Here is a 25,918-nt window from a genome sequence, read left to right on the forward strand (position 1 = left end):
AAGAATTTCAGTCTCTCAATGTACAAAACTGATAGAGGCATACCCCAAGTGACTGCAGCTGTAATCACAGCAAAAGGTGGCTCAACAAAGCATTAAGTTAAAGGGGCCGAATACTATTGCACGCCCCACTTTTAAGCTTTTGAATTTCAGCAAAAATTTAAAATAACCAATAAATTTCGTTCATCTTCACAATTGTGTCCCACTTGTTGATTCTTCACCAAAAATTTACATTTGGTATCTTTATGTTTGAAGCATGATATGTGGGAAAAGGTTGAAAAGTTCCAGGCATCGTGCTCCTGCGCAGGCGTACTGATCTGGTGAGGGCAGAGTACTGCAGTGCGCAGGTGCTGGGCCTCTCTGACCTTTCCCGGCACCTGCGCCCTGCAGTACTTTGCTCTGCCCTCAACAGCAGGAGCGCGACACGAAGCGAGCAGGAGGACGACATCGCAAGAAGATGGGAGGCGCCGGACCAGGGACACCAATCGGACCGGACCGCCCCCGGGCAAGTATAATAAACTTGTTTTTCTTAACTTTCAGGTCAGATCGGGGGCTTATCTCCAGCATTACAGAATACTGTAGATAAGCCCTGAAGGCAGTGGCCGCATCTTATTGTGAAAAAACGAGGGGACAGGTTCCTTTTAACAATGAAAAAAAACACCACGGTGACTGGAGAGGTGGACGCCGAATATGAGCCTCAGCCGGACTCTGAAGGGGTTAAATAATTGAGATTTTGTCATTTTGGCTCCTGGTATGGAGTCGATAGCACAATCATATGCCGCCATATAGTAGCCGTCCGGTAACTGGTGATAATTCCCTCGTGTGGGGTCTATTTGTCTCCAGAGAAATCACACGTTACATTCCACACATAACACTGTGTAGAAAAGGCGGCGCGGGGTAATTGTGCCAGTAGTGAGGGGGAATAATGGCGGGAAGGTCACTGACTGAGGAGGAAAGATGTATATCTTTGTACCGTGTTAGCCAGTGGATAGAAAAATATTCAGGATTGAGAGTCCTCAGTAGTTGATACCTTTTAATGGCTAACTGAAAAGATGGTAATACATTGCAAGCTTTCGAGACTACTCAGGTCTCTTCATCAGGCTAGACTAATACAAAATCTGAAGTCACATATTTATGCACAATACAGCCTAGAAAAAATGCAATAGATAAGACAAGTGACGTGAAGCAGAACTATTAATATGGGAGAGGGAGAAACCTAAATATAAACATTGGACCAGTTCATAGATAAGGAGTCTGGATGTTTTATGGTCCTCTGATTGGGGTCTAGTTCTGTGTTGCCCCGCAAGGTTTTAAAAGGAAATTCCTTAATTGATGTAAAAAGACATAAATCCATGCGACACATTCATTCCAGCACTGAGAGTGTCAAAGTTCGTCATAAATTTGTACTCTCAAACTCGTCTCTCTCTCTGAGATGTGAAGTTACCTTTCAATACCAGTAATTTCATATCCATGCTGCTGTGATCAGGGATACAGAAATGTTTTGCCACAGGTAGATCCATTCTTTTTTCTCTTATAGTGTGACGATGAGCATTCATCCTTGTTCTAAGCTTTTGCCCAGTCTCCCCCACATACAGACCCCCAGTTGGACATTTAGTACAAATAATTAAGTACACCACATTAGATGTAATGCAGGTGAAAGTACCTGGGATCTTGTAGTCCTGATGTGAGTTGGGGATCTTTATCTTGTCCGTGGTCATTATAAATGGACAGGTTTTACATTTTTTCTGCTTTCCGTGCAACCAGAAAAAATGTAAAACCTGTCCATTTATAATGACCACGGACAAGATAAAGATCCCCAACTCACATCAGGACTACAAGATCCCAGGTACTTTCACCTGCATTACATCTAATGTGGTGTACTTAATTATTTGTACTAAATGTCCAACTGGGGGTCTGTATGTGGGGGAGACAGGGCAAAAGCTTAGAACAAGGATGAATGCTCATCGTCACACAATAAGAGAAAAAAGAATGGATCTACCTGTGGCAAACATTTCTGTATCCCTGATCACAGCAGCGTGGATATGAAATTACTGGTATTGAAAGGTAACTTCAATTCTCAGAGAGAGAGACGAGTTTGGGAGTACAAATTTATGACGAACTTTGACACTCTCAGTGCTGGAATGAATGTGTCGCATGGATTTATGTCTTTTTACATCAATTAAGGAATTTCCTTTTAAAACCTTGCGGGGCAACACAGAACTAGACCCCAATCAGAGGACCATAAAACATCCAGACTCCTTATCTATGAACTGGTCCAATGTTTATATTTAGGTTTCTCCCTCTCCCATATTGATAGTTCTGCTTCACGTCACTTGTCTTATCTATTGCATTTTTTCTAGGCTGTATTGTGCATAAATATGTGACTTCAGATTTTGTATTAGTCTAGCCTGATGAAGAGACCTGAGTAGTCTCAAAAGCTTGCAATGTGTTACCATCTTTTCAGTTAGCCATTAAAAGGTATCAACTACTGAGGACTCTCAATCCTGAATATTTGACTGAGGAGGAGAAGTCTCCATGTCTGCACTCCGGAGATCATGTGACCCCTGACTCCTCCCCTCCTGTGACCTCATCACAGGTCCTGTGCGCACTGAGCAGCCATATATGTGGAGTGCTTCTCTGCGGGTGGAGGTAGGTGCGGGAGATTCCCCATTACTGAGCGTGAGGGGACATTAACCCCTTCACCACTGAGATGCTTTTGGTGTTTTTGTTGCCACTTTATAAGAATCATTACGTTTTTGTTCTGTTTCCTGTAATAGATACATACGACCCAACTATGGAAGACAGGAAGGGAGGAAACGGATTGTTCTCATAGTACAGAGCCCCTTTCTTGGCCGCACACAGTGTATTGTCCCCATTATGCCCCTTATGCAGTATATATGATGCCCCCAGACAGTGTAATGCCCCCATTATGCCCCTTATTCAGTATATATGATGCCCCCACACAGTGTAATGCCTCCATTATGCCCCTTATGCAGTATATATGATGCCCCCACACAGTGTAATGCCCCCATTATGCCCCTTATGCAGTATATATGATGCCCCCACACAGTGTAATGCCCCCATTATGCCCCTTATGCAGTATATATGATGCCCCCACACAGTGTAATGCCCCCATTATGCCCCTTATGCAGTATATATGATGCCCCACACAGTGTAATGCCTCCATTATGCTCCTTATGCTGTATATATGATGCCCCCACACAGTGTAATGCCCCCATTATGCCCCTTATGCAGTATATATGATGCCCCCAGACAGTATAATTCCCCCATTATGCCCCTTATACAATACGTATGATCCCCCCCACACAGTATAATGTTCCCACAGTACCGACATCCCCTATTATGCAGTATATATGCCCCCACACAGTGTAATGCCCCCATTATGCCTGTTATGCAGTGTAAATGTTGCAAAAACACAGTATAAAGTTTCCACAGTACTGGCATGTCTCACACAAAAGATATTTCCACAGTATCGCCATACCCCCACACATACTATAATCTTTTCACTGTACCATCATCCCACCACACACAGTATAATGTTCCCACTGTACCGCTATCCCCCTACATAGTATAATGTTCCCACAATAACAGCTTGCCATACACACAGGATAAAGTTTCCACAGGACTGCCATCCCCCTCACAAACAGTACTGCCTTTCCCCATTTTCTAATGTTCCCATAGTACTGCCACCTACGTGCACAATATGGTAACATCCACCCCACCAAAAACCTCAAAGATAATTAACAAATACTCACTTAGCCTCATTCTTGGTGCAGATACTAATGAACCCAGGATCTATGAGATATATTCCATACAATAGTTGAATAGACAGAGTGTATCTTCCATAAAGGTAGCCCACTCGGTTGCTATGATGCCCATGAATTGAGAGGACTAGTGGGATTTGGCATTGGTCACCCTCTCCTTCCCATCATAAAAATTTCAGATATATCCACACTTCCATGATGGTGAATAGAATAGTGAATCGGGGAGTCGAAAACTCCTGATCCACCTGTGTAATTCTGAGACTCCGTGCACTACTAGCACAATGATGTCACTACATAACATCTGTAGTTTGGAGCCTCAGTACTCGCACTGCACAAACTGGAGTATTGCACCTTGGGAACAGGGTTGGGTGAGTAGTGTGTGTGGTTTTTTTTAAATACCAGGAATTGTGGGGGCTTAATATTAAGAGAGGAGTTGTTGGGACTCTCATACTGAATGTGTGGCTGGTAGGGGTCATTATGCTGAGTAAGGGGTTGTGGTGGACTGTAAATGCCTCCATACTGACTTTGGGTCCTTATTTTCTGTGGAAGGTTGTGGTGGCCATAATACTGTGTGAGGTGCAGTAGGGGCCGTCACACTGTGTGCTGTCTGTGGCGGCCATCATACTGTGTGGGAGCTTTCATTCTGAGCTACGTGGGCACACAGGAGAACAAATTCCTTGTGATGAGTCAGATGGGGATAAATAAGTGAGAAATACAGACCTTTGGTCTGCCTGGTTGCAGTCCTGAAATGATATGGTGTTGTGTGCCAGGAGGGAGACATCAGATAGTACATTCTGATGGAAAGCAAAGATAAAATGGCAGTGAGAATCTGGATTGCCAGCAGAGAGAATAGTGGAGACAAAGAGCAGGGCGAGGTCCTTAGCTTAGGTTTGCTGGACTATTTGGCTTAAAACAAAAGTTATGTACGATCACATGTATCTGATGTATATACTTCTCATCAAGTTCTTGTTAAGTAAAGAAAAGTTTATTTTTGAACTTTTGGTATCCCTCATTCATCTCCATACCATCTGGTCCAGGCCTGCCAAGTACAACTGCAGCATGCGGTCTGCAGAGTTGAGAGATATGACGTCACCAAATATAAATGAATATCTATAATATAACGGGCTAAGCGTCACTCTGTCTGAAGCCTCTATAGACTGTGCAAGTGCGACATGCCTGCGCAGTCTGGACCCAGAGTGACGCATCCCCCACAGAGTGACGCAGACCCACAGGAGATCGCGGTAAGCACTGAACGCATACCGGGATCTCCGTAACACCTTACCGAACCCGGTGCTGCTGTTGCCGGTGGAGTATTGCGTCTTCAGGTGTCTGGAGTGAGCATGTTGTAGCGGCGCCTGCACAGTCCACGCTTACCGCCGCCATTTTGTTGAACACACACTGCAGTGTAACTTCAAAAACATGGCGGCGGAAAGCGAGGACTGCACAGGAGCCGAGTCCGGCACCACAACCCGCCCACTCCAGACATGAATCGGCGCCTGCGCAGTCCGCACTTTCCGCCGCCATGTTCTTGAAGACACACTGCAGTGTGTCTTCAAGAACATGGCGGTGGAAAGCGAAGGCTGCACAGGTGCCGAGTTCGGCACCACAAGGTGAGTATAATTTTTTTTTTTTTTTTCAATGTGTGCAGTTTAATAGGAGTGAGGGGGACCATTCATATCAGGATTGGGGGGTGAGGGGAACATGTTTACCATGAAAGGGGGTAAGGGGGCCATGCATACCAGGATAGGTGGGTGAGAGGACCATGCATACCAGGATAGGTGGGTGAGGGGACCATGCATATCAGGATTGGGGGGTGAAAACACCATGCATACCAGGATAAGGGGGTGAGGGGACCATGCATACCAGGATTGGGGGGTGAGAGGAACATGTATACCAGGATTGGGGGGGTGGGGGCACCATGCATATCACGATAGGGATGAGGGGGTACCATGCATACCACGATGGGATGAGTTCTTTCTTATCCAGGTACATGCATACATGTTGTTTAATAATTTGTTCAAAGTTCTTTCCTGGTATAGAAGTCAGACTCACCGGTCTATAGTTCCCTGGGTCCACCTTCTTCCCCTTTTTGAAGATAGGAACAACATTTGCTCTTCTCCAGTCTTCTTGGACTTCTGTTCTCCAAGAATTTTCATTGATTTTGGAGAGTGGTTCAAAAATTTCTTCTGCTATCTCCTTCAGTACTCTGGGGTATAATTCATCTGGAACTGGAGATTTGAATTATTTTATGTTAGCTAAGTGTTTCCTCACTATCTTTCTGCTTATAGATATCCTGGATTCTTCTATTCCCTTATTATGACATCGAAGATCAGTTGGTTACATTTCCTTTCTGAGAGAAAACAGATGCAAAATAGGAATTTAAATGTTCGGCCTTCTCAACATCCTTTCTTACCATTTCATCATTTTCTTTCTGTATAAATCCTATAGCATTTTTGACTTTTGTTTTACTTGTGACATATCCCCCAAAATCCTTTTTTATTGCTTTTGACATCTTTTGCAAGCCTTAATTCATTGTCAGCTTTATTAGTCTGATTTGTGACCTGTAGCTTCTGCTGACAGCATTATATTCTTCCTTAGATATGCCTCCCTCTTTCCATTTGATAACCATATCTTTCTTCCTTTTTAGCATGTGTTTAAGTTCTGTGTTCATCTATCCTGGTTTCCTTAAATGCTTCCTATTCTTCCCTCTTTTTGGAATTGTGCTTTGAGAATCTCATTTTCCAAGATTTCCCATCCTTCCTGGACATTTTTGTCCTTAAGGATATCCAGCTATTGGATCCCTCCGATTCTCTTTCTGACTCCGTTAAAATCTGCCTTTCTAAAATCTAACATTGAAGTCTGAGTCTTCACAGGTCTTCCTCCTCTAGCTATCCAAAATTCATGGCCACAACCTCCTAGGGTCTCAACCACTATTACCTCCTCAACCATTTCCTCCCTTTTCATAAGGATTAGATCTAAGGTAGCAGTTCCCCTTGTTTTCTCCCTTACCTTTTGGAAGATAAAGTTGTCAGCAAGAGAGGATAAGAATTTCCTTGACCTGTTAGTTTTGCCTGAGAGAGATTCCCAATAAATGTCTGGATAGTAGAAATCTCCAATGACCACTATGTCATATTTTTTGGAGAACTTGACCATTTGATGCATAAAGAGTTCATCCATATCTTCAGCTTGCACAGGCAGCCTGTAGTAAATGCCTACAGTGGTGTCCGTTGAATTATTCTGTCTTTGTATTCTTACCCAAACAGTTTCCACAGAACTCTCAGTCTCTGAAGCTTCAATCTCTGTGCAGATATACGCGTTTCTAACATACAATGCGACACCTCCTCCTCGTTTATCAAGTCTGTTTCTTGCACATAAGTTGTATCCATCTAGCCTTGTATTCCAATCATGAAACTGCCAGGGGTTTTGCTGCAGCTGCACCTGTGCTGTCCCTGCGGTGTACATCTATGTTCTGGGGCCCAAAAGGGTTAATTTATAAAAAAAAAAAAAAAAAAGTTTCACTAGTTAAAAAATAATAAAATGTGTCTTCTTTTTTTTTTCATTTTTACAAGAATTGTTGGAGCCAATTTTCTTTTGAAACATTTTATCTTGTTTTGTTCTGGTGTATTTCGTATAATATAGGAAAGCCTAAGGCTGGTTTCACAGTAGCATTTTTTCGCGCAGCGCATCGTGCGCTATTGATCGCATGCGCCATGCGCCCCTATGTTTGACATGGCGGGCGCATGGTCTAGCGCTTGCACGCGTTCGTCTGCTTTATCGTGCTCATGCGCTTTTTCCAGGTGTGCATCTAGACGTATTCGATGCAACCTGTTGTATTTTTGGGTCTGCCAAAAGCTTAAAAAAATCGTATGTGCACCCAACGCAACAAAATAATGCATTACAGTCTATGGGAATGCAGGCGTGCACATGGACATGCCTTCGTCTGCGTTTTCGTGCACATGCGTTTTTGGCGTAAAAATGTGTAGACACAGGTTTTAAACCCTAGAGAATGAATGCACATAAAAAACGCAAACGCATGCAAAAACGCATGATGTGCTATGCAAAAAAACACTAATGTGAAATTAGCCTAAGCCCAGAAATAAATCCCATAAGACACTGTACATGGAGACTTTGGGATCAGATCATTTCTGTCCATGTTGTTTGTTCAAAGTAAAAAAAAAAGCTTTTCTAAAAGCCTCAAACTTCTGTGTGTGAATCAGACATGAGATGTAACGTGATAGAAGATTACAGTGCGGGGAAGACGGGAAACCTTCATATAGACGGCCGGTGGGGATGGAGTCAGTGACGGACTCTGGACAAATATGTTTCTGGAGCCGTAGTAGAAGATGAAGATGTCGTCCTCATCATGAAGTAGTTATTTCTCCTGTCACGTGTAATGAATATCTCCTGCAGTATTGCTAATGCCGATTCCAGTGTCGGTAAATGAGACGAGAATTAGCGTTATGGAAGATGAGTCTATGAGAAACGTATTCAGCTGCCGACTCCGAGGAAGAAACTGCTTGTTGTCTGTGGCCTAAATATATAGGTTTTATTAGTAAAAACAACAAGAAAATACAAAATGACAAATTTGCAAAAATACTCTGCAGTAAAAAGTATGGCAGTAATCAGCAAGTGCTGTATAACAAATACAGGGTATTTAGTTGATACGTTTTTTGCAAAAAATATATGCCCAACTGCTCCACCACGTCACGGTAACCCTTCACGGAGCAGTCCCTATCTAATGTATTTAAAACCTGAACATGTGAACAGTGTCTAAATGAGCAGGATGCAGACAGGCGCCTCCTAGTATATGGGCTTGTGGTTTATGGCAGCTCATTTATGTGCATGTCACACAAGAGAGGGGTGGGGTCTCCCAAACCATGCTGAGCAAGGAAAAAACGGATTAAAAATAAATAGGTTTTATTAGTAGATGTAAAGAAGAAAACTAAATACTGTAAAATAATTCAGCTCATCTTCTCATTCAGGTCTCTACAATATCGGTTCCTCTCAGTGAAGATCTTCCGTGTAATAGAATTTTCCTGATTTACCCATCAAAGATGGATATGGACAGAGACAAGATGGCGGAGAGGATATTACACCTCACCCTAGAGATCCTCTTCCGGCTTACTGGAGAGGTGAGAGATTCTGATGACATCACATTACATCATTCCTATCTATGGGAATAACAGATGGACAGAACTGGAGAGGTGAGGACTCTGGAAATGTCTGTAGTAAGATTTATTACTGTCTTTCCATAACCAGGATTACACAATAGTGAAGAAGACCTCTAGTGAACCCTATCAGAACCCTGTGTCTGACAAATGGGGAAGACCCTTGAGCCCAATCAAAGGGCCTCCACCTCACCCTCTGATACATGAGGACATCAATGACCAGAAGATCCTAGAACTCACCTACAAGATGATTGAGCTGCTGACTGGAGAGGTGACACTGGTGGGAATACTGGGACATTATACAGTAATGCTATCAAGGGATCGGGGGATGACGGTATCTTTGTATGTGTCAGGTTCCTATAAGGTGTCAGGATGTCGCTGTCTTTTTCTCCATGGAGGAGTGGGAGTATTTAGAAGGACACAAAAATCTGTACAAGGACGTCATGATGGATGTTCCCCAGCCTCTCACATCACCAGGTAATATACAGAACTATATACACACGGCCTATAATTATCTGTATGTTATGAATTAATTCAGTCCCTGTATGTGTATCCTCCAGTTCTATCCAGTAAGATGACAACACCAGAGAGATGTCCCTGTCCTCTTCTACAGGACTATAAACAAGAAGATCCCAATGTTCCTCAGGATCATCAGGTAGATGGAGAGAAGGTGTCATGAGATCTCCCCTGTGATGTGTAGACGGCTGTGAAGGTCTTGTGCTCAGTCTTGTTTCATCCACCAGTATTATATGTTTTATACTTGTGTAATGAGAACGGTGGAGATGGCAGGATTAGAGCTGATTATAGATGTGACTTCTCCATCTGTCTGTGACTTTTACATTATTTATTTTAGGGTGAAAATCTGACCCATATTAATACTACAGAGACATATGTGAGGGGTGATGAGCGGTGTAAACAGGAGATTCCTACATATGACTACCCAGGTGAGCAGCAACCATTAAATGCAGAGAAGTCACAGATTCTTCTCAGTCACCGCTGTGGTGGCTTTATTGGTCATATAGTACAGTCATATCACAATTGTGTCATCATCATTTTCCCTCCTGACCACAACATTCTCCTCCACCTAAAACTGTTCATTTGACTTTGGGCATTGAAAGTCCTTTTCTATAGAACTTACGACCTGGAGGATCCACCTACCCCCAGGGATTAAAAGATACTGACCCTCGCCTGCCCAGATCTGTAAACTATAAAGTCGAATGAAAGCGTATGTAGAATGTGCAGAAAAGATAGAAAATCACTTGAATTTAAAGTATTATGATGGGTTTGTAATAGAAAACGGAGGGTAATGGTGCTGTTGGCTTCCTAGATGCCTGCTATCTTATTGGATGACTCTATCTTCTCTCCTTTCTGTGCTGCTGAATGTGCTCATATGGTCCCTACAAGACCAGGTCCAATCTTTCTGGCCAAACTTTGCTTCTGTGATCGACATTAAAAGTGCAGTGAGGCCAAAAGTGAATTTCTGGACAATAGCAACAGAGTTTCCCTTTATCCTGACTATACAACTTGTATTAAAACTAACAAATTTCAAGGAGCATTATGATAAACTACAAGTAAAACATTACACCTGTGCCATGATGTATCTCTAAGCTGTGTGTGGCTGCTGACTGTAAAATACATTTATTCACGCCTGCAAGAGATGTGTTGGCATGGCTTGAGCCTTGGTTTCATAAGTTTGCAGTGCCCTTTATGGCTGGGGTTACTCGGTACCGGGCCAGTCAGTCCTTCCGGGCATATGTCACGGCAGCGGTGACCCGGTCCATGACCCTGGAGTGCAATGTAAATAAAAGATGGGGGTTATAGTTTATGGGGAAATATATTCGTGATGCCACCTGTTGTGTTTGGCAATGAAGGTGATAGCCGACGCTGCAAAAGAGATCGTTGGTGATGCAGCAGAGTTGTTACAGCTCTCCATTGGCAGAGCTAGGTCCCAGGGCAGTTATATATGTTAGAGATGATGATGGTGGTTGTTGTGGTGCAAGGCAGATGATGCAGTAAATAAATCCAAGGACACAGCGGACTGCAGTTTCCACACTTTTACTCACAGTTCTCCAGTTACATTCCCCAGCCGGGGTGCTGTGTCCTGCGGGTCTGTGGTCCAGCCAGCTCTCAATTAATTTGGGGTACACCATGTCAGAACCCCCTTCAGATGTTCCTTCCCTAGCCGTCTCACTGCACTGGCTCCCTCCTCTCCTGCCCTGCACCTTCACACAAAGTGTCCCAAGCCAGCAGCCCCGGATCCTCTCAGGCAACATGCTTTTGGTCCCCTTGATCCTATACGGCTGCCTTTTCAGTGATTGTGTGGGGATGTGGCTGCAGCACATGCAGATACCGCAGCCTCCGGTTAGCTAGCTGAGTCCTCAGTTTCTCCACTAGTCTGGGGCCGGTCCCCTATTGCGACCAGGTCCCTCCACCCGACTACTGTCGGCATGGATTTGGGTGGCACGGGTGGATTCCTCACTTCTCATGCCCCTAGGACCCCTTCCTTCTCTCCTCTTTTCTCTCATGCTATGCTAGTGTAGGGTCGTGCTCCTCTCTCCTTCAGTCCCCGACACCAACTGTCTACTTCCCTCCATCTGACTCCTGTTTCCATGACAACTCCCTCTGACTCCTCCCCTTTTTCTTTCTCCACCTACACACTCTACTTAGCTCCTCCCGGGCCCTGAGAGGAACAGTGTTGGATGTAAGTGTGTGGGTTCTGGATAGTGCCCCCTCCTTACCTGAGAGTGGAGTACCACACCTCTAGCTGAGGTGCAGTACCTCTGTGGCGACTGAACCCTCAAGGTCACCACAGATTCACTCCACATCATAAATTCTATTCTATTCTGTTTTTGATCCTAAGGAATTTGGATTACTGCACAATATATCCTGAAATTAGGGATGCTATTACTTTCTCTACTCTTCTGATCATAATAGCGCCAATGGTCCACCATAAATGAGTGTAAGTCTCGTTTAGTGTTGGAGTTCTCCCCTCATACATACCTTATTGTTGGGGATGTAACATAATTTTTATTCTATGTCTTTTTATACATGTTCATTCTGTATGATAGTTTGATTATGGTGGGATTGGCCTGCCTCACTTATGTGAGTCTGTAACTTCCTGATAGTCTTAAAAAAAAAGCTCTCCATCGCCTCTTCCAACTGCCTAAGATCTAAATTTAAACTGAACCTGTCAGCAGCATTGTGCATCGTTATCTACAAACAGTATCAGGTCAGCGCCATTATACTGATTACATTGATACCTGGTGATGAAATCCATTTTGTGGTTGTTGTTTAATCTTTATTTGTAGTTTTCAATTAATGAGATTCCCGTGCTCTGAGGCGGGGCTGTGTGCATGGTTGTGGGTGGGGTTTTATGTGGTGCTCTGATTACATATGGGTCTATATTGGCTTATGACAGGTCTACAATCTTGGAATCAGTGAGAGGGCCTGTATATAGGGCTACTCACTGTGCTGTTTGGTGACATGGTGTGTATTACACTCGACATGTACAAGAGGAAGCGAAGGAAAGAGTTTTCTCAGGAGATTAGAAAGAAAATTATAGACAAACATGTTAAAGATAAAAGTTATAAGACCATCTCCAAGCAGCTTGATGTTCCTGTGCCTACAGTTGCACATATTATTCCAAAATTTAAGCTTCACAGGACTGTAGCCAACCTCTCTGGACGTGGTCTCAGGAGGGAAATTGATGACAAATCAAAGAGACAGATAATACCAATGGTTAAAAAAGAGCCCAGAAAAGGTTCTAAGGAGATTAAAGGTGAACTTCAAGCTCAAGGAACATCAGTGTAAGATTCCACCATCCGTAGTTGTATGAGCCAAAGTGTACTTCATGGGAGACAACCAAGGAGGACACCATTGTTGAAAAAAAAATCATAAAAAAGCCAGTCTGGAATTTGCCAAACTACATGTTGACAAGCCACAAAGCTACTGGGAGAATGTCCTATGGACAGACGAGACAAAAATGGAACTTTTTGGCAAGGCACCTCAGCTCTATGTTCACAGTTGGAAAATTGAAGCATATCATGAAGAGAACACTGTCCCTACTGTGAAACATGGAGGAGACTCTTATGTTCTGGGGCAACTTTGCAGCATATCTGGCACAGGGTGTCTAGAATTTGTGCAGGGTACAATGAAATCTCAAGATTATCAAGGGATTCTAGAGGTAAATGTGCTACCCAGTGTCAGAAAGCTTGGTCACAGTCGCAGGTAATGGGTCTTGCAACAGGATAATGACTCAAAACACACAGCTAAAAACACCCTAGAATGGCTAAGAAGAAAACATTGGACTATTCTGAAGTGGCCTTCTTTGAGCCCTGACCTAAATCCTACTATACACGGTTATACAGCTTTGGTCACTTGGTAATAATATTCCATAGACCTGCCACCAGCCGGGGCAGCATCTGGTGTACACTATTATTGCACATACTTAGCCCCATGAAGCCTCCGGAATCCTTAGTTACGTGCTGATACAGAGGGACTTATGGAGGTCAGTGCTAGGAGCTCAAAAACCTAGTTACTTTGTATCAGCTTCCTGATACATTATAAACAAACTCCACCCACTCCCTTCAGGCTGCAAGGCTTCAACAGCATTGCCACGTGTCTCTGGTGGCGGTCTCCGCGTGACGAGACATCGGACGCCTCCCACCGGCGCCGCGTATGTCTCAAAGCTGACATGAACGGACACCTCCGTGCCCACTACAGACAAATAGCGCCGCTCTTCCACGACACAGGCAGGACACAGTGCACCCAGCTTTCCTAACAACAGCAAGAATAGTGCACCCAGCTCTTCTAGCTACCTGTTACCAAAGAGAGAAAGTTCCTCCAATAAGGATAAAAATATATTTTATTAAGACATGTAATACAAGATAAAACAGAGATGGCAAATCATACTCAAAATGGAAAAGCAAAAAACACATCCACTGGGTGAAAAACAGTATTTCATATATAAGTATATAGCTGGTAACAATAGCTACATGTTTCATGTCAGAGAGCACATGAAGGCAATAATTTCATACAAAGAATATATAAAGTGCAAGTACAAAAGTAATTTTGTATATCAAGAAAGCTATTTATTCTAATTAATAACATTAATAAATTTCTGGTGCAGCAATAGTATAAAGGAGAAAATAATTTCACAATTCAAAATTTAAGGTATGGATCCACAAATGGAAAAAAACAGAAGATAACCCTCCAATAACAAGTGTCGACAACCAAAGAGCTTAGATGGACTCCATTCAATGATTACGTAGAAGGAACCGGACATCCACAAGTGGAAAACAAAATGGTGGTAAAAATGATTCTCCTATAGCAAGTATAGGCGAGGCGACCAAAGAATAACACTAAAAAATACAAAAACAATAATTACACACAAAAATTAGAATTAAAAACAAGTGAATCAATATATTTATTCACAAAAAGGGAGCATAGCTCAGAATTTCGTTTAAACCTTTGGGGCGTACTGTCTGCAATTTCCAAATCCATCTTGATTCCATCTGTGAGAGTACCTTCTTAATATCTCCTCCACATGTCACGCTTACCGTGACAGCAGTCAGGAGTGGCATGCCTGACAGGTGGCAGTGATCCCTGTTCAGATAGATAGTGCACTGGAGGCGCGGTAGTCATGGAAGCTGGGCAGGAGCACAGCGTCAGGTGAGAAATCCTGCTCCAGGACCTGTGGCAGGGGAGGAGCAGCAGAGAAGCGCTCAGTGCTCGCAGGACCTTCCTACCATGTGACCACACGTCAAGGGGGTGGGCGGAGCTCACCTCCGAGATGCAGAAGCGCTGGTCACAGGAATCAGCGCTATACAGAGATGAATCAAAAGCCGTAATCAGACAAGCCAAGGGGTCATACACGGGTCAGGCAACGAAGTACAGGAGCGAGAATCAGAGAATAGTCAGGAGAAGCAGACGGTCAGAACACGAGATAGCAGCAGAGGTACCAGAGGAGCAAACGTAGAGAGGTCAAGACAAAGCCAGGGGTCATACACGGATCGGGCAGACGGGTACAAAGTCAGAATCCAAGAGACGTAAACTGAGTCCAAAACAGGTCATACACCAGGCAAACGTACAGGAACAGGCGAGAGGCACAAACGGAGCAGGTCGGACACACTCACGCTAGGAGTATAACGACAGGGGAGGGAGCTCACCTGAAGCTATAAAAACCCTCCCCGGAACCAAAGAGAGGCTCTCTCCCTTAACTCCTAAACCACCTGCCCAGCATTCTGAATAAACCATGACAGTACCCCTCCTTCAACGGGGGGTCTCAGGACCCCCAGGTCTTTCCGGGTATCGAGCATGGTACGCTCTAACGAGGTGGTCCGCGCGCACCGACCTGGCCGGTACCCATGATCGATCCTCAGGACCATACCCTTTCCAATGGATGAAGTACTGCAATGAAACGTGAACCCACCGAAGTGCACAATGTTTTGTACCTCAAATTCCATATGGCCGTCCACCGAAACCGGAGGCGGTACAGGCGTGGGTTCCTCCACCACCGAGCCTACAGGTTTAAGTAAAGACCTTTGGAAGACGTTATGCAATTTTAATGACGACGGGAGGAGTAAGCGATAGGCCACCGGGTTAATTACTTCAGTAATCACATAGGGGCCAATGAATTTGGGACCCAACTTGGCGGAAGGCAGTTTTAAAGTTATGTTCCGTGTCGAGAGCCACACCTTATCCCCACAATGTAGTGTTTGACCCGGGTCCCTCTTATTATCAGCAAAGTGTTTGTATCTTTCTTGTGCCCTGCCAATGTTTGTCCGAACCTTTGACCAAAGATCACTAATCCTGCTGACCGACTCTTCAGCCCCCGGACAGTTTGAATCGAGACTTGAAAACTCACCAAAATGCGGGTTCAATCCGAGATTAATAAAAAAAGGTAACCTACCAGTGGTTTGGTTAATTCGGTTGTTGAAAGCAAACTCCGCCAACGGCAAAGTGTCACACCAGTCATCCTGCAACGTTGAAGTCAAACACCGGAGGATCTGTTCCAAAGACTGATTGGTGCGTTCCGTTTGTCCATTGCTCTTTGGGTGGTAAGCAGAAGAAAAACACAAAGATATCCCCAACTTTTTGCAAAAAGCTTGCCAAAATTTCACCACAAATTGTGTCCCCCAATCAGATACAATATTTATAGGTACACCATGGAGACGCACAATTTGGGAAAGAAATTGTCTGGAGAGAACCTCGGCTGACGGTAACTTGGCCATGGGTACGAAATATGCCATCTTAGAAAATCTATCTACAATCACCCAAACAACCGTGTTACCCCGCGACGGAGGGAGATTGGTGATGAAGTCCATGGACAAATGAGACCAAGGTCTTCTCGGAATAGGCAAAGGTACCAATTCCCCGGCCGGCCGGCAATGAGAGCTCTTAGAATGGGAGCAAACCCCACACGCAGTGACATGATCCTTAATTTTTGCAGACATAAAAGGCCACCAAAAGATTCTTTTCACTGCCTCACATGTGACTGCGATACCTGGGTGACCACCCAGCTTAGAGTCGTGAAATTCTCGTAGAAGATCAGAACGTAAATGTTGTGGTACAAACAGTGTATGAGCAGGTTTGGATCTTGGAGCCAAAGATTGAGCCCCCACAATCTCCCGCTCCAATTCCGACGATAGTTCAGCTATAACCACCTCAGGTTGAAGAATGGATGACGGTGGATTGGGGGCAGACAATGGTTCAAAGCTTCGTGATAAAGCATCAGCCTTCACTTTCTTAGATCCAGGAAAGTAATAGAAAATTGAAACCAAGAAAAAAAAAGTGACCACCGAGCCTGTCTGGGAGTCAATCTTTTTGCTGATTTAATATAATCCAGATTTTTGTGATCCATGATGACTGTAATCGGATGCTCTGCCCCCTCCAAAAAATGCCTCCATTCTTCAAACGCCAGCTTAATTGCCAGGAGCTCCCTATTCCCCACATCGTAATTTCTCTCAGCCGGAGAGAACTTTTTAGAGAAAAATGCACAAGGTCTAAGATTGGTCAGAGTAGCAGGCCCCTGAGACAAAACAGCTCCCACCCCCACCTCGGAAGTATCGACTTCCACAACAAACGGCAAGGATGGATCAGGTTGCACCAAAATTGAAGCAGACATAAGACAATTCTTCAAAACCATAAAGGATTGTTTAGCCGGGAGGGAACAATTTTTGATATCGGCCCCTTTACACGTGAGATCAGTGAGGGGCTTCACTATTTGTGAAAAGCCCTTGATAAACCTCCGATAATAATAACCGGCGGCACGGTGGCTCAGTGGTTAGCGCTGCAGCCTTGCAGCGCTGAGGTCCTGGGTTCGAATCCCACCAAGGACAACATCTGCAAGGAGTTTGTATGTTCTCCCCGTGTTTGCGTGGGTTTCCTCCGGGTACTCCGGTTTCCTCCCACATTCTAAAGACATACTGATAGGGAATTTAGATTGTGAGCCCCACAATTATTATTATTATTATTATTATTATTAATTAGCAAATCCCAAGAAGCGCTGAAGACCCTTTAGGTCCTGGGGTTGAAACCACTCTGCAATGGCTTGCACTTTCTTGGGATCCATTCGAAACCCCTGTGTAGAAATAATGAGCCCTAAAAAGGTCAGCTCTTGGACAAAAAATGTACCCTTTTCCAATTTGACAAACAATTGATTCTCCCTGAGTCTCTGAAGAACCGTTTTCACATGTGACAAATGAGAGTGCTCGTCAGTTGAGTAAATCAAAATATCGTCCGAGTAAATGACAACAAAGCGGCCAATTAGGTCCGCAAATACCAAATTGATGAAGTTCTGAAAAACTGCTGGCGCATTAGCGAGGCCAAACGGCATCACTAGGTTTTCAAATAGCCCCTCCGTAGTGAGAAAAGCAGTTTTCCATTCATCCCCCTCTTTAATTATTATTAAATTATAAGCCCCCCCGAGGTCCAATTTGGAGAACCATTTTGCCCCTGAGAGTTGGTTGCATAAATCTGGGATCAGGGGTAAGGGATATGCAGTCTTGACGGTAATTTTGCTGAGCTCCCGAAAGTCAAGGCAGGAACGCAGGCCACCATCTTTCTTTTTGACAAAGAAGAATCCCGCTGCTATCGGGGAAACTGAAGGTCTGATATGTCCTTTACTGAGACTTTCCGCTATATAATCTTTCATTTCCAGACGCTCGGGTCCTGACAAATTAAATAGATGGGCTTTGGGTAATTTGGCCCCAGGGATTAGGTCAATGGTGCAGTCGTATGACCTGTGTGGGGGTAATGCCTCGGCCTCGCTTTCGGAGAACACGTCCTCAAAGTCCTTGAGGTATTCCGGAATACCCTCCAGACAAACAGAAGACTCAAAGACAGGTTTTGCAGGAGAAACACAGAATACAGGTTTATAGGAACAGATCTTGTGAGGATCGGAGGTTGCGTGCAGGAAAGTACCGGGAGACGAGGTCACAGATGTATGGAGGAGACAAGTTGTGGATGGCTTTGTATGTCATGGTTAGGGTTTTGTAATGGAGTCTCTGGGCAATTGGGAGCCAGTGAAGGGATTGACAGAGGGGAGAAGCTGGGGAATAGCGGGGGGACAGGTGGATTAGTCGGGCAGCAGAGTTTAGAATAGATTGGAGGGGTGCGAGAGTGTTTGAGGGGAGGCCACAGAGCATGAGGTTGCAGTAGTCAAGGCGAGAGATGATGAGGGCATGGACTAGGGTTTTTGCAGATTCTTGGGTGAGGAATGAACGGATGCGTGAAATATTTTTGAGTTGAAGTCGGCAGGAAGTGGAAAGGGTTTGGATATGTGGTTTGAAGGAGAGATCAGCGTCAAGGATTACTCCGAGGCAGCGAGCTTGTGGGACTGGGGAGAGTGGGCAGTCATTTACTGTAATTGATAGGTTCGTAGGGGGGGTCACGTGAGATGGGGAAAGATGATGAATTCTGTTTTGTCCATGTTGAGTTTCAGATATCTAGTGGAGAAGAAGGATGAAATAGTGGACAGACATTGAGGGATTCTGGTTAGTAGGGAGGTGATATCTGGTCCAGAGATGTAGATCTGTGTGTCATCAGCATAAAGATGATACTGAAAGCCATGAGATTCTATGAGCTGTCCTAGGCCAAAGGTGTAAATAGAGAACAGCAGGGGCCCAAGGACTGAACCTTGTGGGACTCCGACAGATAGGTGGCGAGGTGAGGAGGTGGTGTGTGAGTGGGAGACGCTGAATGTCCGGTCTGTTAGGTATGATGAGATCCAGGAGAGGGCCAAGTCTGTGATGCCGAGGGATGAGAGGGTCTGTAATAATAGGGAATGGTCCACTGTGTCAAAGGCAGCCGACAGGTCCAGGAGGAGGAGGACAGAGTAGTGTCGCTTGCTCTTGGCAGTTAAGAGGTCATTGGTGACCTTAGTAAGGGCAGTTTCAGTGGAGTGGTGTGACCGGAAGCCAGATTGTAAGCGGTCGAAGAGGGAACAAGAAGAGAGATGGGAGGACAGTTCAAGGTAGACGTGTTGTTCCAGTAGCTTGGAGGCGTATGGGAGAAGTGATATAGGGCGATAGCTAGATACAGAGGATGGGTCAAGAGAGGGCTTTTTGAGGATAGGTGTGATGGAGGCATGTTTAAAGCTTGAGGGGAAAACACCAGTTGTTAGTGATAGGTTGAAGAGATGGGTTAGGGTTGGGATGAAGACTGTGGTGAGGTTTGGTATGAAGTGGGATGGGATCGGGTCGAGTGCACAGGTGGTGAGATGTGATCTTGAGAGTAGAGTGGAGAGTCGATCTTCTGTAATGGTGGAGAAGTTGGTTTTGAAGGTGGAGGGCTGGGAAGTCGGGAGGAAGGGCTCTGGGGGTTGTTGACCAAAACTGTCCCTGATGTTATCAATTTTCTGCTTGAAAAATGAGGCAAAGTCTTCAGCTGAGATGAGTGGGGAGGGAGGAGGTGCTGGGGGGCGGAGGAGAGAATTGAAGGTGTTGAATAACTGTTTAGGGTTGTGAGACAGGGAGGATATGAGAGATGAGAAGTAGGTTTGTTTAGCTGTGGCGAGTGTGGTCTTGAAAGTAGTGAGGGACTGTTTGAATGCAGTGAAGTGCTCGTTGGAGTGGGATCTTTTCCATCTGCGCTCAGCAGCCCTGAAAGCTCGCCTCAGTTCTTTGGTCAGGCTGGTGTGCCAGGGCTGTCTGTTGATTTTGCGAGTTTTGGTATGTGTAAGTGGGGCAGCGGATTCCAAAGCTACAGCTATTGTGGTGTTATATAGAGCGGCAGCATCATCCGCATTGTGTAAGGAACTTATATCTGTAAGAGGGAGGAGGGATTCAGAGAATGAGTGTAGGTCAAGGTGTTTAAGATTCCTGCGAGGGTGTGAAAGTTTGTGGGGTGGGGATTGTAGACATGGAGTGAAGAGGGAAGAGAATGTGAGCAGGTTGTGGTCAGAGAGAGGAAGAGGTGAGTTAGAGAGGTTAGATAGGGAGCAGAGGCGGGCGAAGATGAGGTCCAGTGTGTGGCCATCTTTGTGGGTGGCTGTAGAAGACCATTGAGTGAGGCCGAAGGAGGAAGTGAGAGATAGAAGTTTAGTGGCAGCTGAGAGGGAAGTGTCAATGGGGATGTTGAAGTCGCCCATGATGATAGTAGGGATGTCCGCGGAAAGGAAATGAAGTAACCAGGTGGTGAAGTGGTCAAAGAAGGTGGTGGCTGGCCCTGGGGGGCGGTAGATGACAGCCAGTTGGAGGTTGGAGGGGGAGTAGATGCGCACAGAGTGCACCTCAAAGGAAGGGAGGGTAACAGAGGGTGGCAGTGGGATTTGGGTGAAGGAGCAGGTATCTGACAGGAGAAAACCAACTCCTCCGCCATGTTTGCTGCTGGGGCGGGGGGTGTGAGAAAGGTGGAAGCCGCCATACGAAAGTGCAGCAGGAGAGGCTGTGTCAGAAGGGGTGAGCCAGGTTTCGGTGATGGCGAGGAAGGAAAGTTTGGTAGTAACAAAAAGATCATGGATGTAGGAAAGCTTGTTGCAGACAGAGCGAGCGTTCCACAGAGCTCCTGTTAGTGGGACTGGGGAAGCGGGGGCTGGGTGAATGGGTATAAGGTTGGAGAGGTTACGGAAGGTTGTGATAGAGCGTGGATGGGAGGTAGAAATGACTGTGGGAATGTGGTGAGGAGGACCAGGATTTGGAGAGATATCACCAGCAGTGAGAAGGAGCAGAGAAAGTGTTAGCAGGTGGGAGCAGGAGAGGGCATGAGGGGGCTGTCTGTGTTTGGAGACAGAGGATTGTATGTTAAGGAACAGTTTTGAGGCGGAGGTGAGGTGGATGGGGAGGATTGAAGAAGAGATGAACAGTTCCTTACTAGGAGTAGGGATTAGGGGAATTAGCAGAAAGTGAAGGATTATTGGGGTGAAAGTGAAAACAAACAGAAACATTGTTTACAGTGACTGTGTACAGTTACCTTCAGTTCCCTTCTGGTTCAATTCTGGTTTTAATTCTTAAATTAATCTTCACACTTCTAGAACACACTAATAGGAAATCACACTGCAGACTGAAGTCTTTATGCAGACTTGTGCTCTGCAATATATGTACAACTAAGTGCAGTCAGGTGTGAAGCAGAGAGGAGTGGTCTCTGCTCATCTTGGCCAGACAATTAAGAGTGGACCAGATGTATATGATCAAGCCAGAGTAAACAAGGTCATAAATAACACTGGGGTAAGCTGGGGTTAGCTGAAAGGCATACCATGTGAATGCTAAGTGCAGAGGCAAGTCTGTGTGCAAAGCTGGGTGATGTACTATGTGCACTTCATAGACAGACAGCAGGAGAGCAGGAGAGCTGGGTGGATGAACATACCATGTGAATGCTAGGTGCAGAGGCAAGTCTATGTGCAAAGCTGGGTGATGCACTGTGTGCCCTTCATAGACAGACACAGGAGAGCAGGAGAGCTGGGTGGATGGACATACCATGTGAATGCTAGGTGCAGAGGCAAGTCTATGTGCAAAGCTGGGTGATGCACTGTGTGTCCTTCATAGACAGACAGCAGGAGAGCAGGAGACTGCTCTGCAAAATTTTGTGGCTGTAGCTGCGACGGTGCAGATGCCAATCTCGGACATAGACACATACATACATACAAACATTGAGCTTTATATATTAGATTACTTTTGTCAGATTTAAGTTATTTCTGTGACCATTGTGAGATTTTCTGTAATTAAACAAGGGGTACCAACAATTTTGATCACGAGTGTAGGAGGCGTGAATATTTTAACTCCACAGCCACTTTCCAGCAGTTAGCACGTAATGGACGTTGGAGAGTGAAAATTACACATTTGTCATTTTATTACCCAACACATAGTGCCCAGATTGTGCTCCAGGAGACACACACCATAAAGAAGCTGACCGCCCGTCCATCCGAATTTTTGTCTCCTGAGTTAATATTCATCCGGAGTTGTTAACTCTAATTTGAGTGGGTGTCATTATGTGTCCTCTTTGGGGTGGGCATGTTGCCTTTCTATATGTGATGCTTTATTACCAGCTCTGTCTCTGAAGTTGTGGTGATGTTATGGTAATTGGCCATATTTGCAGTTTGGTCGTGCGTTTTAATTATAATCGGCACCCACATATATACACATCTATATTCATTTTTTCTGGGTACAAATCTGGCTTAGTACATGTGATTATTGGATGCCCCTGAGGGATAGATGTATATCTACCATCCTTCCTATTAGTAGCTTTTACCTTACTGCACCGGATTGTCTATCAGGATGTTTACTTATTCTAAACCTTTATTAACTGGTTGCATCTCGGATCATTAATACTAATATACTGTAACATACTTTATGGCCGTGGCAAGGTTTACGCGTTCTCTAGCACTGCTGCACTTTTCTGCTTGTTTGTTGCACATGTTCCCTATTTCTCCCGTTTCTGTCAATATTCTCTAATAAAGGAGATATTTTGCCATTTTTGGATCTATTGGTCGTATATTTATGTGGTCTCCACACCCCCGCTTCATGTGCTGTAGCGACTGATCCATTAACTGTCCTGGATTAACAGCACTAGTTTTATCTACTGCCACTTACAGGATGCTGTTATACACCATTGCTTTTATGTTACACCATAAATTAAGTGGATTCTTCTCACTATAATATTGCTAAATACAGGGATCCTAAATGTTGTTTGCGCACACTGCAAGGCTCAGAAGTGAAAGCGGTTTTTGCTGGATTGCTTTATAGAAACCTTGTTGCTTTTCAACAGCCTTTGAGCCACTAATAGTGTGGGAGCCTCTGTTTTTCCATTGACAGATGATGGACCTCAGTGGGGACTTGTTTTTTTGTGAGATGAGAATTGGTATTATTTTCGCCTACATGTCATTGATTGTTCACTCTTGCCTCCCAAATATTAAATAAAAAGAAACCAAAACAGTTGAACACCACACACTACTGGTTCATCCTATAAGCTTTTCTATTAGACTGTGAACTGTCATTGTCTTGGTAAATAAAGTTTTTTTTACACAGCTTTTTTACATAGCTTGCTATTTTTATGGACAGTTTTTGTAGAAATGTTCAAAAATATAAATGGCAATATTTCATTAAAAAATTATAATTGCTTTTTATCTTAGCAGATGACTGTACCAGGAGATCAGAGGGACAGCTGACATCTTCAGTTTTTAAATCTGATGATCTTGAGATCATACAAAATACAAATAAAGTGAATGCTTTTACTCCAGATATACCATCATCCATTCTCAGCGAAGATCTGTCATCCGATCCTTTGAAAGAGGTCTCATCTTTGGATTCATTACCGACTGCTAAAGAAAATCAAAGTCTCAAACGAGGCATTAAAAAACAAACTGCTCCTAAAGCAAAGAAGTTATTTTCATGTTCACAATGTGGGAAATGTTTTAAATATAAATCAGATTTTGTTAGACACCAGAGAGCTCACACAGGGGAGAAACCTTTTTCATGTTCAGAATGTGGGAAATGTTTTAAGCAGAAATCAGAACTTGTTAGTCACCAGAGAACTCACACAGGGGACAAACCTTTTTCCTGTTCAGAATGTGGTAAATGTTTTAACCGGAAAGAGCATCTTGTTAGTCACCAGAGAACTCACACAGAGGAGAAGCCTTTTTCATGTTCAGAATGTGGGAAATATTTTGCACGGAAATCAAGTTTTGTTACTCACCAGAGAATTCACACAGGGGAGAAGCCTTTTTCATGTTCAGAATGTGGGAAATATTTTGCACACAAATCAAGTTTTATTACTCACCAGAGAATTCACACAGGGGAGAAGCTTTTTTCATGTTCAGAATGTGGGAAATATTTTGCACAGAAATCAAGTTTTGTTACTCACCAGAGAATTCACACAGGGGAGAAGCCTTTTTCATGTTCAGAATGTGGGAAATGTTTTAGTCAGAAACTGTCTCTTGTTAAACACCAAATAACTCACACTGGGGAGAAGCCTTTTTCCTGTTCAGAATGTGGGAAATATTTTTCACAGAAATCACATTTTGTGACTCACCAGAGAATTCACACAGGGGAGAAGCCTTTTTCCTGTTCAGAATGTGGGAAATGTTTTAACCGGAAAGAGCATCTTGTTAATCACCAGAGAACTCACACACAGGTGAAGCCTTTTTCATGTTCAGAATGTGGGAAATGTTTTAAACAGAAATCAGATCTTGTTAGTCACCAGAGAACTCACACAGGGGAGAAGCCTTTTTCCTGTTCAGAATGTGGTAAATGTTTTAACCGGAAAGCGCAGCTTGTTAGTCACCAGAGAACTCACACAGAGGAAAAGCCTTTTTCATGTTCAGAATGTGGGAAATATTTTAAACAGAAATCAGATCTTGTTAGTCATCAGAGAACTCACACAGGGGAGAAGCCGTTTTCCTGTTCAGAATGCGGGAAACGTTTTAGTCACAGACTGTCTCTTGTTACGCACCAAATATCTCACACTGGGGAGAAGCCTTTTTCCTGTTCAGAATGTGGGAAACGTTTTAACCGGAAAGAGCATCTTGTTAGTCACCAGAGAACTCACACAGGGGAGAAGCCTTTTTCCTGTTCAGAATGTGGGAAATGTTTTAACCGGAAATCGGTTCTTTTTAGACATCAGAGTAGTCACACAGAGGAGAAGCCTTTTTCATTTTCTTAATGTGGGAAATATTTTACTTGGAAATCAGCTGTTAATAAACTTCAGCAATGTCACATAGGGGAGAAGCCTTTTTTATGTTCATAATGTTGGAATAGTTTTAAGCAAAATTGGATCTTCATAAAAAGGTTGTCTCTTGTCATTCCTCATATTTGCTTACAAAAGTATAAAATTTAAACTAAAGGACTTCCGGGAGGCGGAGCCAAGGAATGGCTGCTTTTAGCAGACCTCCCTGCTGGCTTACTCTCATCCATGGCCATCTCTTTGTGAGAGGAGAAACAGCATTAATCAGTGGGGGAATACCTGGACTGAGGGCTCATCTGTCAGGTCTGCCTCTCTAGGCTCCGGGCACAGGAGACGCCGTGCAGCCTGATACCTGCCACATGCGAGCGGTGAAGATAGAGGGACACTCTGGCACTTGATCCTCTTGCTCCTAGATTAGAAGACAGGGAAGCGGCCCCGAGATAACAAGCGACCACCTGCCGGGGGAAAAAACAAACAGTGAGGCCCTGAAGATCTGGCCGTTATCGCATCTGGGGCTGGAGACAGTGAGTGCAGTGGCAATAGGGGAAGGGATAACTACAACAGATGCCATCTCCCTGCCACTCACAGCCCTCAGCAGCATCTCTGCACTACACGCTGGCTGTGAGCTGCATTGTTTTAAGTTGCTGACCATCCCTCAGAGGTGACAGAAGCAATAAAGCACTCAAGGTCTATCTGATAGGGGATTAACCCTTGAGGCCCCTCTACAGAGCTTAAATAAATCAGCCAAAGAAGTCACAAGGGGATTACCTCAGAGACCAGACATAATACAGGACCAAGAGGACAGTTGATATTGATTTTATTAAGCCCTTGGCAGTGGTTTAACCAGGTGAA

At 44.4% G+C, this 25,918-nt stretch overlaps 1 protein-coding gene across 4 annotated transcripts; it reads left to right on the forward strand.

Moving 5' to 3' along the window:
• The first annotated feature begins 2,552 nt into the window (after positions 1-2,552).
• On the forward strand, positions 2,553-25,133 carry LOC141047090 (uncharacterized). Of its 4 annotated transcripts, none has more exons than XM_073542054.1 (7): positions 2,553-2,646; positions 8,765-8,914; positions 9,042-9,221; positions 9,304-9,427; positions 9,511-9,605; positions 9,804-9,894; positions 23,517-25,133. In XM_073542054.1, the coding sequence occupies exons 1-7, from the start codon at positions 2,620-2,622 to the stop codon at positions 25,043-25,045; spliced, it is 2,196 nt and encodes a 731-aa protein (XP_073398155.1). In that variant the 5' UTR covers positions 2,553-2,619; the 3' UTR covers positions 25,046-25,133. The 4 variants fall into 4 exon arrangements, with proteins under 4 accessions (XP_073398155.1, XP_073398156.1, XP_073398153.1 ...); XM_073542055.1 differs by having other exon boundaries at positions 23,520-25,133; XM_073542052.1 differs by lacking the exon at positions 2,553-2,646 and adding an exon at positions 3,233-4,150.
• The last annotated feature ends 785 nt before the right edge of the window (positions 25,134-25,918 follow it).

This window comes from Dendrobates tinctorius, unplaced genomic scaffold (assembly GCF_039654945.1).
Source record: "Dendrobates tinctorius isolate UK_male_01 unplaced genomic scaffold, ASM3965494v1 ptg000126l, whole genome shotgun sequence".
In the NCBI taxonomy this organism is placed as follows: domain Eukaryota; kingdom Metazoa; phylum Chordata; class Amphibia; order Anura; family Dendrobatidae; genus Dendrobates; species Dendrobates tinctorius.

Coding starts and splice junctions, on each gene's coding strand:
- LOC141047090 (XM_073542052.1), top strand. CDS start 4,064: ATGATGTCACTACATAACATCTGTAGTTTGGAGCCTCAGTACTCGCAC. Junction 8,915..9,041: donor TCTTCCGGCTTACTGGAGAG/GTGAGAGATTCT, acceptor TTCCATAACCAG/GATTACACAATAGTGAAGAA. Junction 9,895..23,516: donor TCCTACATATGACTACCCAG/GTGAGCAGCAAC, acceptor TTTTTATCTTAG/CAGATGACTGTACCAGGAGA.